This window comes from Rana temporaria, chromosome 4, assembly GCF_905171775.1.
Source record: "Rana temporaria chromosome 4, aRanTem1.1, whole genome shotgun sequence".
Lineage (NCBI taxonomy): Eukaryota > Metazoa > Chordata > Amphibia > Anura > Ranidae > Rana > Rana temporaria.
In genome coordinates, this window is record NC_053492.1 from 408,583,293 (window position 1) to 408,597,902 (window position 14,610).

At 42.2% G+C, this 14,610-nt stretch overlaps 2 protein-coding genes across 3 annotated transcripts in view; one reads left to right on the forward strand and one right to left on the reverse strand.

Annotated features, from left to right (window-relative positions):
* C1D (C1D nuclear receptor corepressor) overlaps positions 1-7,728 on the reverse strand; it is a 52,360-nt gene extending 44,632 nt beyond the window's left edge. The window contains exons 1-2 of the mRNA XM_040351259.1: positions 7,621-7,728; positions 215-361 (exon numbers count right to left, since the gene is read on the reverse strand). Coding sequence (XP_040207193.1) covers positions 215-361; positions 7,621-7,713 — 240 coding nt within the window. The 5' untranslated portion in view covers positions 7,714-7,728. The remainder of the gene's footprint in view (positions 1-214; positions 362-7,620) is intronic.
* Positions 7,729-7,801: 73 nt separating this feature from the next.
* LOC120937775 overlaps positions 7,802-14,610 on the forward strand; it is a 113,987-nt gene continuing 107,178 nt past the window's right edge. For both annotated transcript variants that reach the window (XM_040351256.1, XM_040351257.1), the window contains exons 1-2: positions 7,802-8,138; positions 10,287-10,502. In XM_040351256.1, the coding sequence (XP_040207190.1) occupies positions 10,341-10,502 (162 nt within the window). In that variant the 5' untranslated portion in view covers positions 7,802-8,138; positions 10,287-10,340. The remainder of the gene's footprint in view (positions 8,139-10,286; positions 10,503-14,610) is intronic.

Here is a 14,610-nt window from a genome sequence, read left to right on the forward strand (position 1 = left end):
TTGAAAACTTGAATAAACTAAGATTGAACATAAAAAAGGGCCTTGAGTTTCTCTTCAAAATCATAAAGCACACACTCCTGAAATGTTTGCCCAATAAATGTGAATATTAGGAATTATCTGTTTATGTGGCTCAAGCAGTAATCAACCATCACAGGTCCTAAAGGCCTTTAAAGAGGATAGAGGATAGAATTACTATAATGACATCACCACTTACTTTCTGAAGAAGTTCAGATTTAGGGACGGACATCATTTTGGTCAACATTTCATCAACACCACCAACAGATTTTTCAAATGCCAAAAGATAGTCATGGATCTCTGAAGGGTATTCTTCCGAAATCAGGTCCTCATCCGCCATTTTGTCCTATTGGAAAAAGGAATAATACAGACGGTTCCATTTTTGTTTCCCAAACTCAAATAACATGAACCTTTTTGTCACCACATACTACAAACCCTAATAAACTCTCTCACATAAATATAACCAATCTATGTTATTAGCTTTCACAGCCAAAATCAACACTAATTGACAAGCTGCTACAATATTTTAGGTCTTTGAGTGATTTTTTTCCAAGCAGTTGGACACCTAATTTAACCACCTGAAGCATTACAGCTGTATGTGTTAGCGGTTCACTAAGAATGTTATTTAAAAAATAAATTCACCAGGCTACGCTAAACTAACACAAACAAACTAAGGAAAAAAATGCTCTAAACTGGCACAGCCAATGCCAAAGTCAACATCATCACGGCACGTTCACACCGATAACGGCTGCCAGAGAAACAGACCTCACACACATAGCCCAGATGCCCGGAGGGTAATCCTGTTCTTAATCCTTTAAAATGATTGTATTAGGAGAGGGAGAGGCTGGTAAGAAATACTGTTGAGATACTATAACAGGATGAGACTGGAAAAAAATTGAGAAAGACTCATCACGTACACAACTAGCAAGTGCGCACTTTTCATTTGTTGCAATAACAACGTAAGAGAATGGCACAAATCCAGTTGGCAGAACAGGGGGAAAATTTGCATTCTGCAGATTTTCCCAATGGCAGGAAGTTCTTCTTCTATTTAAATACATTTTTCTTTGGTAAGGTGGGTTGACAACTTAAAGTATACTTTGGAAATGTTGAGTAATGGGTCACTAAAAAAGAAAGCAAAATGCTAATCTTGTACACATTGTCTTTTTCAAATGATATTAATACCTCGACTTTAAAGCGGATTTCCTATATAAATAATAAGCATGAGATGTTTTAAACATTGCTGCATCACAGTTAAATTCCCCAGCCACAGTCCCATGTTTTTAGTCTTTTTTCCAGGTGCAGCATGGATCACTAAACAGACTAAACCCCAATCACCAAGATATTGTTGATACCGTTCTTAAATCTTGTGAGAATGCACTTACCATGCAGCAGCACAGAAGGCTACAGGAAAGCTAAGTGACATCATCATCACCTACCTGAGTGGATCAGAAGTCAGGAATGTGCTATAGGCGTCTTCCCTTTTACTGAAAATCTTTTTGTTGTAGCGATCAACTTAATTTTGGACTAAATAGAGGTTGGGTGTTTTTTTTGTTGAATGTTGCTTTAAAGATGAATTCCAGGCATGGTAAATTGTCTCTAGGACACACACAGGTTCCAGAAGACTGCGGAACCATTTACAAAGCGCAACTCACGCTTGCACAGTTGGGAAACCAGCAGTAAAACAAGAAAGATTTAACTACCGGTTTCCCTTACCCAAGGTGCCCGGCACCTGCACACAAAGCCGATTGAAGAATCGGCTCGGATGAGGACATCGCTGGATCCCTGGACAGGGAAGTGGCCTTATATTAAAAGTCAGCAGCTACAGTATTTGTAGCTGCGGACTTTAAATTTGTTGGTGGGAGAGTGGAGCTCCTCTTTAAGGCTGGGTTTACACATATGTGAATTCACTGCAGGTTTCTCTGCATCCAATTTGCATGACAGGAGAGTGCGGCTGTCTCTTAATGGAGTCGGTTCACAAAGCCCCCTGGGGCGGCTGCGGTCTGCATTTAAAAAGGGTCCTGTGCATCTTTGGTTCCGATTCAGGTGCAAATTCAGGCAAAAATTTGGACAGAATTCACATCTGAATCGGTGAACAGGGACGCAACGGACCCTATGCTGTGAACCATGGGCGCAGCCTAATGCCGCGTACACACGATCAGAAATTCTGACAAGAAAAGTCCGATGTGAGCTTTTGGTCAGAAATTCCGACCTATGTATGCTTCATCAGACTTTTGCTGTCAGAATTTATTTATCAATAAGTGTATTGATTATTTTTTACATTGATCCTCCATAAAAAGGAATCTTGTTATTTGTCACAAGTGATTTAACCGATTCGCTCATAAAGGGATTGGTTCATACTACACAGGTTTTTCACATTTGGTTTAATAAGCGCGACTCCTTTTTTCTCTATATGTCAGAATTTACGCCAACAAAAGATTGAAAGCAGGAAATTCTGAGCTTCTGTATGCAATATCGACGCGCAAAAAATCACGCATGCTCGTAATAAATTTGACGCATGCTCAGAAATCATTGAACTTAATTTTTCTCGGCTCGTTGTAGTGTTGTATGTCACCACATTCTTGATGGTTGAAATTTTGTGTATGCAACACAAGTTTAAGACAACATTCCGTCGGAAAAAAAATCCAGTTTTCTTGACGGAATTTCCGATCGTGAACAAGAGATTTTTTTGTCTCACCATACTTTTGATTTCCGAGGAAGCACTGCTCGTGTAATTTACAGCTTAACAACTCAATTGATCGAAACACACCATACTTCAACAACTGGTGCCATTCAATCAAATTTTGAAAAAGATTAGAATTTTCCAACCCTTTTCAATGAATAGTCAATGCATTTCTCTAAAACCTTTTAGGTCTTCTGCTCGGTTAGATGCTCCTGAGGGCAGGAAAGTTGTTGGGGTCTCCGTAGAGAGCACCTGTCGCCTACCTAATGCTATCACATGGGAGTTTGTTAACCCTTTGTGATAGCCATAAAGTTAAATGAAATAAATGTTGCCCTGCACACACCTGCAAATGCGACCCAGGGTGCGCACGTTTTTTTAAACCATGATCACACCACATATGTGAGGTATCACTGCGAACCACAGAGTGAGAGCAATAATTCTAGGACCAGAGCTCATGGTTAACTACAAAACTGATGACCAGTAAAGGCTTTTAAATGGTCACCTGTGGAGTTTTTCAATACTATTGAGTTATTTGCAATATTGTGGGTGCACCTAATTTTAAGACCTGGCATATTTGGTATCTATTTACTCAACGCTACCCCATCTTTTACATTTTACCAATAACTTTGTTATTTTATTGTGTTTGTGTGCACTAAAAAAAATTTTAACATAATTTTTCTTGAAAATATGCATTTCATAAACAGTTGCACAAATATCATGCGATGTAAAAAATTACAACCATCATCTATTTATTCCACGCGTCCTCTACTTTCATAAAATATGTAATGTTCTGGGGGTTCAAGTAACTTTATAACCAAAAATGCAGATTATTACTTGTGCGTGAAGAAATGAAAAAAAAACGCACCAACGCTAAACTGGTTAAATAAACTGGAGTAAAAACAGAAGAAATTCTGTCTCTTCCAAACAAAGTTCAGAAAGGTCACATTGCGTGTATTGTGCCAGTTTTATGTGCACTGGAGAAGAAAGCGTCCTTCATTGGTAGGCACTTTTCATTTGTCCAGGATATGGTTTAAATTAGACGAATAACCACATCAATGACACTGAACAATGACTGGCTGAGTGTTGAGTAAGTAAACTAAAGGGCGACCCTCCTACTTGGCTGAGAAATCCATTGAGCGGGTTTTGGGCAGAGTGTCAAACCAAACTGTACAAATCTAATCTCAAAGCTCTCATCTATGCATAGGATGAACCTACAAGAATCATTTCTGGCACCGAAGAGATTTTAATCCACCGGAAGGAAAAAAATACTATAGATTACACACACACTCTATACAGCATCTCACAAAAGTGAGTACACCCCTCACATATTTGTAAATATTTTATTATATCTTTTCATGTGACAACACTGAAGAAATGACACTTTGCTACAATGTAAATTAGCGAGTGTACAGCTTGTATAACAGTGTACATTTGCTGTCCCCTCAAAATAACTCAACACACAGCCATTATTGAAAACCCGCTGGCAACAAAGGAGAGTACACCCCTAAGTGAAAATGTCCAAATTGGGCCCAAAGTGTCAATATTTTGAGTGGCCACCATTATTTTCCAGCTCTGCCTTACAGCGGAGGTTCACCCAAAAATCCACTTTTTGACATTAGCTGTAGCATACTGCTAACATCTGCAGTATGCGGTTTTTTGTTTTTTTTTACTTGTTGTGACGGACCCATCCGTATACTGGACATATTGTGTTCGTCTGCTTTGCCGTTTTACATGAAGTCGCCCATTCGTATGTCGACCACGAGGCGATCGGACTATGCGGATGGGATCTGGGCGCTATTCCCCAATAATATGCCCTCAGTTCCAGGCTATCTGGGGATACGTTATACTTGTACTTATCGTTATATGAGCCCTTGTTTTCCGGCTTCCGAGCGGGGAATCCTGCGGGGAATGGGCGTTTCTAAGCGAAGAGGAGTTGATTGGCAGCTGCTAAGGCGCATCTTGGCCTCTGTTTAATCTTCAACTGCCATGATGCTGCACATGTGATCAGTTATGACACCAGCCATTGGATGGTTTGACAGTTTGGTTGAGAGCACAACCAATGTGACAGTTAGCAATCCCGGCATGCCAGGAATGTAACTGCTTTTTCAAACTGTTAAATTGATGGGTTTACTTCCGCTTTAAGGATGCTGGAAAGTTCATTTTGAGGGTGAACCTCCACTTTAATACTCTTTGGCATAGAGTTCACCAGAGCTTCACAGGTTCCCACTGAAGTCCTCTTCCACTCCTCCATGATGACATCACAGAGCTGGTGGATGTTAGAGACCTTGCGCTCCTCCACCTTCCGCTTGAGGATGCCCCAGAGATGCTTAATAGGGTTTAGGTTTGGAGACATGCTAGGGCAGTCCATCACCTTTACCCTCAGCTTCTTTAACAAGGCAGTGGGCGTCTTGGAGGTGTGTTTGGGGTCGTTATGTTGAAATACTGCCCCGCTGCCCAGTCTCCAAAGGGAGGGGATCATGCTCTGCTTCAGTATGTCACAGTACATGTCGGCATTCATAGTTCCCTCAATGAACTGTAGCTCCCCAGTGCCGGCAGCACTCATGCAACCCCATACCATGACACACCCACCACCATGCTTCACTGTAGGCAAGACACACTTGTCTTTGTACTCCTCACCTGGTTGCCGCCACACACGCTTGACACCATCTGACCCAAATAAGTTTAAATTAAGTTAAAGGGGTCATGGTGGTCTGGTGAGTAGGCAATTTACTCACATCCACTGGATGATCTACATAAAAGCTTACTACTGGTGATGGTCTTAAGAATTGAAGTTGCACCAAAAAAGATTTATGGACTTTGTTTCTGATGCAATGCTTTGAATCACTGTCATTAACTAATTTTAGCACTGAGTTATTGGGGTTTATGAATTGTGTATTATATTACTAATTAAGCACCATGCACTTTAATTTGTTTATGTAAAAGTATTGTTATAATTGAACATAAATTAACACACATAGCGCCCCCTACCACTACACACCCCAAATCCATGTCCTAAGACTGCTTGTCTTCAGCAAACTGTTTGCAGGCTTTCTTGTGCATCATCTTTAGAAGAGGTTTCCTTCTGGGATGACAGCCATGCAGACCAATTTGATGCAGTGTGTGGTGTATGGTCTGAGCACTAACAGGCTGACCCCCCCATCCCTTCATCCTCTGCAGCAATGCTGGCAGCACTCATATGTCCATTTTCCAAAGACAACCTCTGGATATGACGCTGAGCATGTGCACTCAACTTCTTTGGTCGACCATGGCAAGGCCTGTTCTGCGTGGAACCTGTCCTGTTAAACCATTGTATGGTCTTGGCCACTGTGCGCAGCTCAGTTTAAGGGTCTTGGCGATCTTCTTATAGCCTAGGCCATCTTTATGTAGAGCAACAATTCTTTTTTTCAGATCCTCAGAGAGTTCTTTGCCATTAATGTCTGGCTAAGGTGGTCCTATATGTATAATTGTAAGTTAAGAACCTTAAATTGGAAGCTAGGGCGGGGACCAATGTGAATTCAGATCCGTCCCTGGTCAAATTGCTGCATAAAATGACAGCGCTATATAAATACCATAAATCAATAACAAAGTTATGTGCATATCTTTAACATAACAAAAGGCCTCTCATCTGACTAGGCGTACAACGTAAAATTTTCAAATTTTGATGCGGGAACGACGGCCATACTTAACATTGGCTACGCCACCTAGGGGGCATGTTTATCTTTAGGCGGCCTATCTTTACTGCGACGGGCGGACGTACGTTCTTTCGTGAATAGGCGTATCTAGTGATTTACATATTCTGGAAGCGCCACCTAGCGACCAGCCTAAATATTGTACCCTAAGATAGGACGACGCAAGCCGTCGTATCTTAGATAGGTTGAGGTGGATCTCCGTTTGAGAATACAATTAAACTTAGGTCGGCGCAGATTACGAGTTACGTCGGCGTATCTACTGATACGCCAGCCTAACTCTTTATGAATCTAGCTAATAGACTCCGACTGTGTGAGTGGCAGGAGCCACGATGATATCCCTCCCGCGCATGCACTCAGGAGCCGCCGTTTACGGTACAGGACTCTGAGTTCACACTATTGCGAATTGGATTTACCAAAAATATGTATTGGCCTAAATTGATGAAGAAATTAGATTTTTTTTATTATTATTATTATTATTATTGGGAATGTTTTATAGCAGAAAAGTAAAAAATATTGTTTTTTATTCAAAATTGTTTCTCTTTTTTTGTCTATAGCACAAAAAATTAAAACCGCAGAGGTGGTCAAATACCACCAAAAGAAATCTCTATTTGTGGGGAAAAAATACATCAATTTTATTTGGGTACAGCGTCGCACGACTGCGCAATTGTCAGTTAAAGCAACGCAGTGCCGAATCACAAAAAATGGCCTGGTGAGGAAAAGGGTAAAACCTTCCGGAGCTGAAGTTTTTTTTTTGGATGTGCTTTGGCAGATCCCTCCATGTCACTATATAAATAATACAGCAGAGGACTCTTTCTGCAGGACAATTCCTAGCAGACAAGGACAGCGCAAATATCACCGCAGCGCTCATCACACAATCAGCAACGCAATATTTCCCCACAGCAAGAAAATGTCCTCCCAGATTTTTGGAAATGCTGGTAACAGAATGCAGATATTAATATAAAGAAGATATACAGTATAGTCTTCCTGACGTCACACCTCACCCTCCTGATGTATGTATAGGTCTCCATACAATCTGATTGTACAATCCTCCTTAGATCTACCACCAACTATGTAGTGCAAGGGCCTGCCTGATTGCATACGAATGGACTGTTTAGGTCTGTCATCATCGCTTTGTTAGATATAAAGAAGAGTGTACAGTGTATTTCCAGCTCAAGTCTCCATTCCCATGAACAACAATCCCCTCTACAAAGTTCCCTTTTCTCCACATTGCCTTACCTTCGTCTTCCAGTAAACAGCATGTAAACTGTAAAGCTCAGCTCTTCCTTGTCTCACAGGAAATACATCATCAGCACGAGGGCAAAGCATCATGGGAACTGTAGTTCTTCCCTGTACACGCCATAAACTAAAACTATACAGTCATTTACAATGTTAAACTACCCTGCAGACCTAATGATAAGACAAGCAGACTGTATGACACATTCTTAGCACATAACTGAGGATACAACTACTGTGCTCTCCTGTACCTTCTCGGGCATTACTGTTACTGTGGAAACGTGGAAAGCGTCCTTAACTACAAAGATTTGTGGTAACTTTTTAAACAAAAGTGTACTTAGTCGGGTACGCGAGTTCTAGGGGAGCGGCCATTTTACCGAAGGCCATCTATAATGTAAATGTATAAGATTATCTACAACAGCATGGCTTCCCTGCTGGAGACACAAACTGCAGGGAACTTTAGATGGTCTATTTATGCTGACAACTGACTGCGGACACTGGATACAGAGAAGTGTTTTAGTGTATGTCTTTGTATTTGCTACTACACTAATATTGTATGTATTTGTTACTACACTTTTATTGTATATATTTATATTTGTTTCTACAATATTATGGTATGTCTTGTTACTATACTGCTATTGTATGTATTTGTAATGACACTATTAGTGTATGTCTTTGTATTTGTTACTACACTGATATTGTATGTATTTGTTACTACACTTTAATTGTATATATTTATATTTGTTTCTACAATATTATGGTATGTCTTGTTACTATACTTCTATTGTATGTATTTGTAATGACACTATTATTGTATGTCTTTGTATTTGTTACTACATTCTTATTATACGTATTTGTTAATACACTTTTATTGTATGTATTTGTTACTACACCATTATGGTTTGTACATATGTTATTTGAACATGTGTCCCTATTAAGGGCCAGTTCACACCACAATTTCTGCGTTCTAGATGCGTTTGTGCATGTGTTTTTTGGTGCTTTTTCTATGCTTTTTTATTTCTTCATCTCATTTGAGGACATGTGTGTTCCAGTGCGTTTTTTATGCATTTTTTTGTGTTCCAATGCGTTTTTGCCTTCTTTTTTGTTCTTTATCTCAATTGAGGACTTGTGCATTCTTCTAATTTTTCTTGCCGGAGGCTGCCATTTTGCTAAAGCCCCAGCTGTAAGTCATAAAGCGGAACTAAACCCATTGATTTGCCAGTTTCAAAAAACAGTTTAAACAAAGCTCAACTTTAATTTAACCACTAGGGGCCTGCGCTATAGTCGAATGACGGCTACAGCGCGGACCCCAATTGCCGGGAGGACGTCAATTGATGTCCTTCCATTTGCGCGCACCCCCCTGCAGGGCGCGCAGCGCGCGCTGTGATCACGAGTCACTGAGACTCGGGTAAAAACGGATCCGAGTAAGGGGCTGGTCCCGGCCCCTTACCACGTGATCAGCTGTCAGACAATGACAGCTGATAACGTGATCAAAACAAAGCTCGGTAATCGTTTTTTTTCTCCTCGCGCTGACAGGAGAAAAAAAAGGCGATCACCGGCTGCTGAGTGAGGGACATCGGTCCCCAGTGGAAGAGGCAATTCTGCCTCAGTGGACACAAGTACCGCCTGCCAGTGTCCCCTGCCAGTGACCCCTGCCAGTGCTCACAGTGACCATCAGTGCCACCTGTCAGTGCCAATTAGTACCCCCTATCAATGCCCATCACTGCCACCTAGCAATGCCCACCAGTGGTGCCAGTCAGTGCCTCATCAGTGCCCCCTAGCAGTGCTGCCTATCAATGTCACCTACCAGTGCTGATCAGTGCCCAGCATTGCCACCCATCAGTGCCCATCACTGTCACCTATCAGTGCCCATCACTGCCACCTATCAGTGCCACCTATCAATGCCACCTCTTAGTGCCAATTCTCAGTGCCCACCAGTGTCACCTATCAATGCCCTTCAGTGCCACCCATCGGTGCCACCTCTCAGTGCACACCAATGCCACTTCTCAGTGCCCACCTGTGCCACCTATCAGTGCCCACCAGTGCCGCCTACCGGTGCCCACCAGTGCCGCCTTATCGGTACCCATCCATGCAGCCCATCGGTGCCCATCAGTGAAGCCCATCAGTGCCGCCTATCGGTGCCCATCAGTGCAGCCTCATCAGCGTACATCAATGAAGGAGAAAAATTACCCGTTTGCAAAATTTTATAACAAAATATAAAACGGTTTTGTATATTTAAAAAAAAATCTTTTTTTTTTTTTTTTTTTTAACAAAAAATAAAAACCTTAGAGGTGATCAAATACCACCAAAACAAAGCTCTATTTGTGGGGGGGGAATATACAAAAATTAATTTGGGTACAGTGTTGTATGACCGCGCAATTGTCATTCAAAGAGTGAGAGCGCTGAAAGCTGAAAATTGGTCTGGGCAGGAGGGGGGTTTAAGTGTCCAGTAAGCAAGTGGTTAAAAGAAAATCTGTGTATTCTCATATATGTATCTTTCTATGTATAACCATACATAGTATGTAAAGCATACCTTTCAGTAAAAGGCATGGAGGGAATATTCTTTCCAGAATTCACCATTTGCTCTTATTTTATGTATCACTGCACATTTCTTTTGATACATATTTCATAGATATTCTTCTTGTTTTTCTTCTTTAATTTGCATTTAGCAATAGGAATCCATTCAGGCCGTGTATTTAGGTTGTATATTCAGTGGCCTAGAAATGAACAACTGTGACCTGGAAAAGCTCTCTGTTCCTGGAGTAAAGCTGGAGCCTTCTTTTAAACCCGACATCACAAAGTACAAAGTGACAGTGTCAAGTCAACGGAAGCAAATCACAGTAGATGCCTATCCCAGTGATAACGGAGCCTCCTGCACAGTGCTGGTGAGTGCAGTGAAGAAATATCATTTGCCTCTCTTATGTCCTGTAAATGATATCTGTAAGATTGTAGATTCATTGTACAACCTAAACCAGACTATTTCAACCTTCTTAAAGCGGATCTCCACTCTAAAGTGGAGTCCCGCTGATCGGAACCCTCCCCCCCTCCGGTGTCACATTTGACACCTTTCAGGGGGGAGGGGGGTGCAGATACCTGTCTACAGACAGGTATCTGCACCCACTTCCGGCCCTACGATACGGGCAAAGGACGGGTTTTTTCCTTCCTTCCCGTCCGTCCCCCCGTTGTATGCTGGGAACACTCGGCTCCCAGCACGCAGCGCGACTCGCGCATGCGCCGTAGGGAACCGGGCAGTGAAGCCGGAGCGCTTCACTTCCTGGTTCCCTCACCGAGGATGGAGGGGGGAGCAGCAGGGTGACGAGCGATCGGCTCGTCATCTGCTGCGATCACCGCTGGACTCCAGGACAGGTAAGTGTCCTTATATTAAAAGTCAGCAGCTGCAGTATTTGTAGCTGCTGGCTTTTAATATATTTTTCCCGTGGCACATCCGCTTTAACATGGAGGAAACTCAGGAATCCCTGCCAGTAATTAAACTTATACAATCTGCAGTTGATGATGCATTAGTGCAGGGGTGGCCAACCAGTGACCCGCGGAGCGCTCTGATGTGGCCCGCGACCTCCTTCTCTGGAATGGAGGGTTGGCAAGCCCAGATCGCAGGTTGCCGACCAGCCATACCACAGCATCAGTGTTGTGAATGAAGCTGGTGGTAGAGGAAGAAAGCGTCTGCAGAGCAGAGCCCCATAAGCCGATGCTTCCTCTACAGTGCCGGCTTTTGCCACAGATGGAGTCTATGGCAAAGTTCAGCTAACCTGCAGGATAGACACAGGTGCACTACACTGCACCCACGGTGTGGGTATACCGCAGCACATCAGTGTGAAAGCAGTCTTAGGCCCTTTTCACAAAATCGGCCCGACCAAATGGGACCCTTAATTCACCTCTATAGAGCGACAGATGTCTGTTTATGCCCACCTACCTCCAATCCGAAAAACAGAAGAGAACTCATCCCCTTTCATCTGGGCGGATAGGAGTAGCCGTGACCTGTCTTCCGCCGGCTCCGCTCATAGTGGCCCTCGAATGGTTACCAAGTTTCTTAAGTGACCCTCGTTCTTCAAAAGGTTGGGCACCCCTGCATTAGTGTAAACAGTAAGTTACCCCATAAGAATAAATAATAAGGAATCTAGCATACAGTACCTGACACCTGAAATTCTCCCTTAGATTGGTGGTGTGTGGGAAGAAAGTTCCTTACATCTATGGTCAGTGGGAAAATGTTCCTTACATTAGTGGTCAGTGGGAAGAATTCCCCCTACAACTGTGGTCCGTGGAAAGAAAGTTCCTAACATTGATGGTCAATGGGAAGAATGTTCCTTACAATGATGGTCAGTGGGAAGAAAATTCCTAACATCGGTGGTCAATTGGAAGCGTGCATCTTACAATGGTGGCCAGTGGGAAAAAAAGTTAATTACATTGGTGGTCAATGGGATGAATGCTCCTTACAGTGGTGGTCAGTAGGAAGAAAGGTCCTTACTTTGGTGGTCAGTGAGAAGAATGCTCCTTACAGTGGTGGTCAATGGGAAGAAAGTTGTTAAAATTGATGACCAATGGGAAGAATGTATCTTGCAATGGTGGTTAGTGGAAATTAAGTTTATTACATTAGTGGTCAATAGGAGTAATGCATTTTTACAATGGTGGTCATTGGGAAGAATGTTCCTCTTTACAGATGGCTGACATGACATGGTATTGATAAGAGTTATTTTACTCTAAGGGAAGTTCCCAAAACATGGCCTGTTGGGGGTACTTGAGGACTGAGGTTGAGAACCACTTATCTAAACAACATTACAAGTGTAATGCCGCGTACACACCATCACTTTTTGTGATGGAAAAAAACGACATTTTTAAAAACGTAATTTAAAATGACCGTGTGTGGGGAAAACGTCGTTTTATGTCTTCTGAAAAGCGACAAAAAAAAAAAATGTGTGTCGTTTTTCAAAACGTCGTTTTTTCTGTCATTTAAAATGATAGTGTGTGGGCAAAACAACGTTTAAAACAATGTTTTTAAACCCGCGCATGCTCAGAAGCAAGTTATGAAGCGAGCTTGAATGGAACAGAGTGCCGTCGTACGTGCTGAACGTAACCGCGCTTTGCTAAAGCATTTTGAAAAAACGATGGTGTGTATGTTACGTCGTTTTTTTAAAATTAAGTTTCAAAAACGTTGTTTTTTTTCATCACATAAAACGTCGTTTTTTTCTATCACAAAAAACGACCGTCTGTACGCGGCATTAAGCTGGGTTCACACTAATGCAAATTGGATATGTTTTTTTTACCGCATCCAATTCGCATAGCAGGAGATTGTGACCGGCTCTCTATGGAGCCGGTTCACACATCTCCGCAGCGACTCCGGTGCGAATTGCACAGGAGCCCTGTGCGTCTTTTGGTCCGTTTCAGGTCCAAATTCAGCCCACAATTCAGGCTGAAATCGGACCTGAAACGGTGAATGGAGACGCACCGGACTCCTGCTGTGAGCCGCTGTGTGTTCTAGTGTGAACCCAGCCTTAGAGAATGTGTGCACTTCAAGACAAAGTGCACTTATTTATTTTTCCTCCTTCCCCTGACGTAACTTATGCATACTTGCCTCAATCCAAACAATGCGGCAAGTGAGATTGCGACGATGGATATAGACAATCACCAGAGGTACATGCCATAAGAACAAAGTCAGTATGTATCTGTGGAGAGGGAGGGCTAGTTTAAGCCAGGGGAAGGTGGCAAAAAGTATAAGTTAATTTTGTGTTAAAGTGCACTTATTAATTAAAGTGAAAAGGGCAGCCAAAAATAATATTAGAAATAATATTGCTGATTGAGTGTGCCAAGAGTTTTATTTTTTCTGAAGGTTTGTTTGTGATTTATCTTAAAGTATATTTAATAAACTCAAATCCCATATACCGTATTCTTTTTATGTGATCATGGGATTTTAAAAGTAATTAAATTTTTTTTGAAATCTGCAATGTTTCAAAAATGTTTACGTGAACATGACGACAACAAAAAAAAGGCTTATTTGAACACAGTAAACTAAAAAATACTATCTACTGTATACAATTATTCCATCATGCTAAAGAGAAACGAATTCAGTCAAAATAATATTAATAATAATAAAAAAAGTGTGTGTGTGTATATATATATATATTATACGCTCGGGTTCACTGATCTCATTCCAGGAGTTAACTGTCAAGTATGGACTTCCGGGGGGAAAAGCTATTTAGGTTCTATCAGCTGAGGCACGCGGCTAGGGCACAGTTCCCGCAGACTATCACCCTTAAGGCTGACCCCATTGAGGAGCTACTGGCTCAGGAATCGCTTAAGAAGACGCTGTCCACGCTCTATATGGCCCTGTTGCAGGTAGACTCTCCCAAGATGAGTGCCCTCTGGGACAGGTGGCATGCTGACATCCCTAATGCTCCTATGTCTGGAGGAAAACAGGCACCACTCATCACCTGCCCAATACCATCCCAAAAGTGAAGCATGGTGGTGGCAGAATCGTGCTGTGGGTTTTTTTTTAGCAGCGGTAACCAAGAGACTGGTCAGGGTTGAGGGAAAACTGAATGGAGCAAAGTACAGAGATATCCTCAATTAAAAAAAACTGTTATACAGCGCCCAGGACCTCAGTTCACCTTCCAACAGGACAACAATCGTATAGCCAAGGCAACAGGAGTAGCTTATGGACAACTCTATGAATGTTCCAGAGTGGTCCAGCATGGCCACTGACTTGAACCTTATTGAACATCTCTGGAGAAACCTGAAAATGGCTGTCCACCAATGGTCCCCATTCAACCTGACTGAGATTGAGAGGATTTGCAAAGAAGAATGGCAGAAAATCCCTAATCCAAGTGTGCAAAGCTTGTCATACCCAAAAAGACTCAAGGCTGTAATTGCTGCCAATGGGGCTTCAACAAAGTACTGAGTAGAAATGGGCCGAATGCCCCCCTGGTTCGGTTTGAGCCAGAACTCTTGAACATTGCAAAAGTTCGGACCCAAACCGCAAAA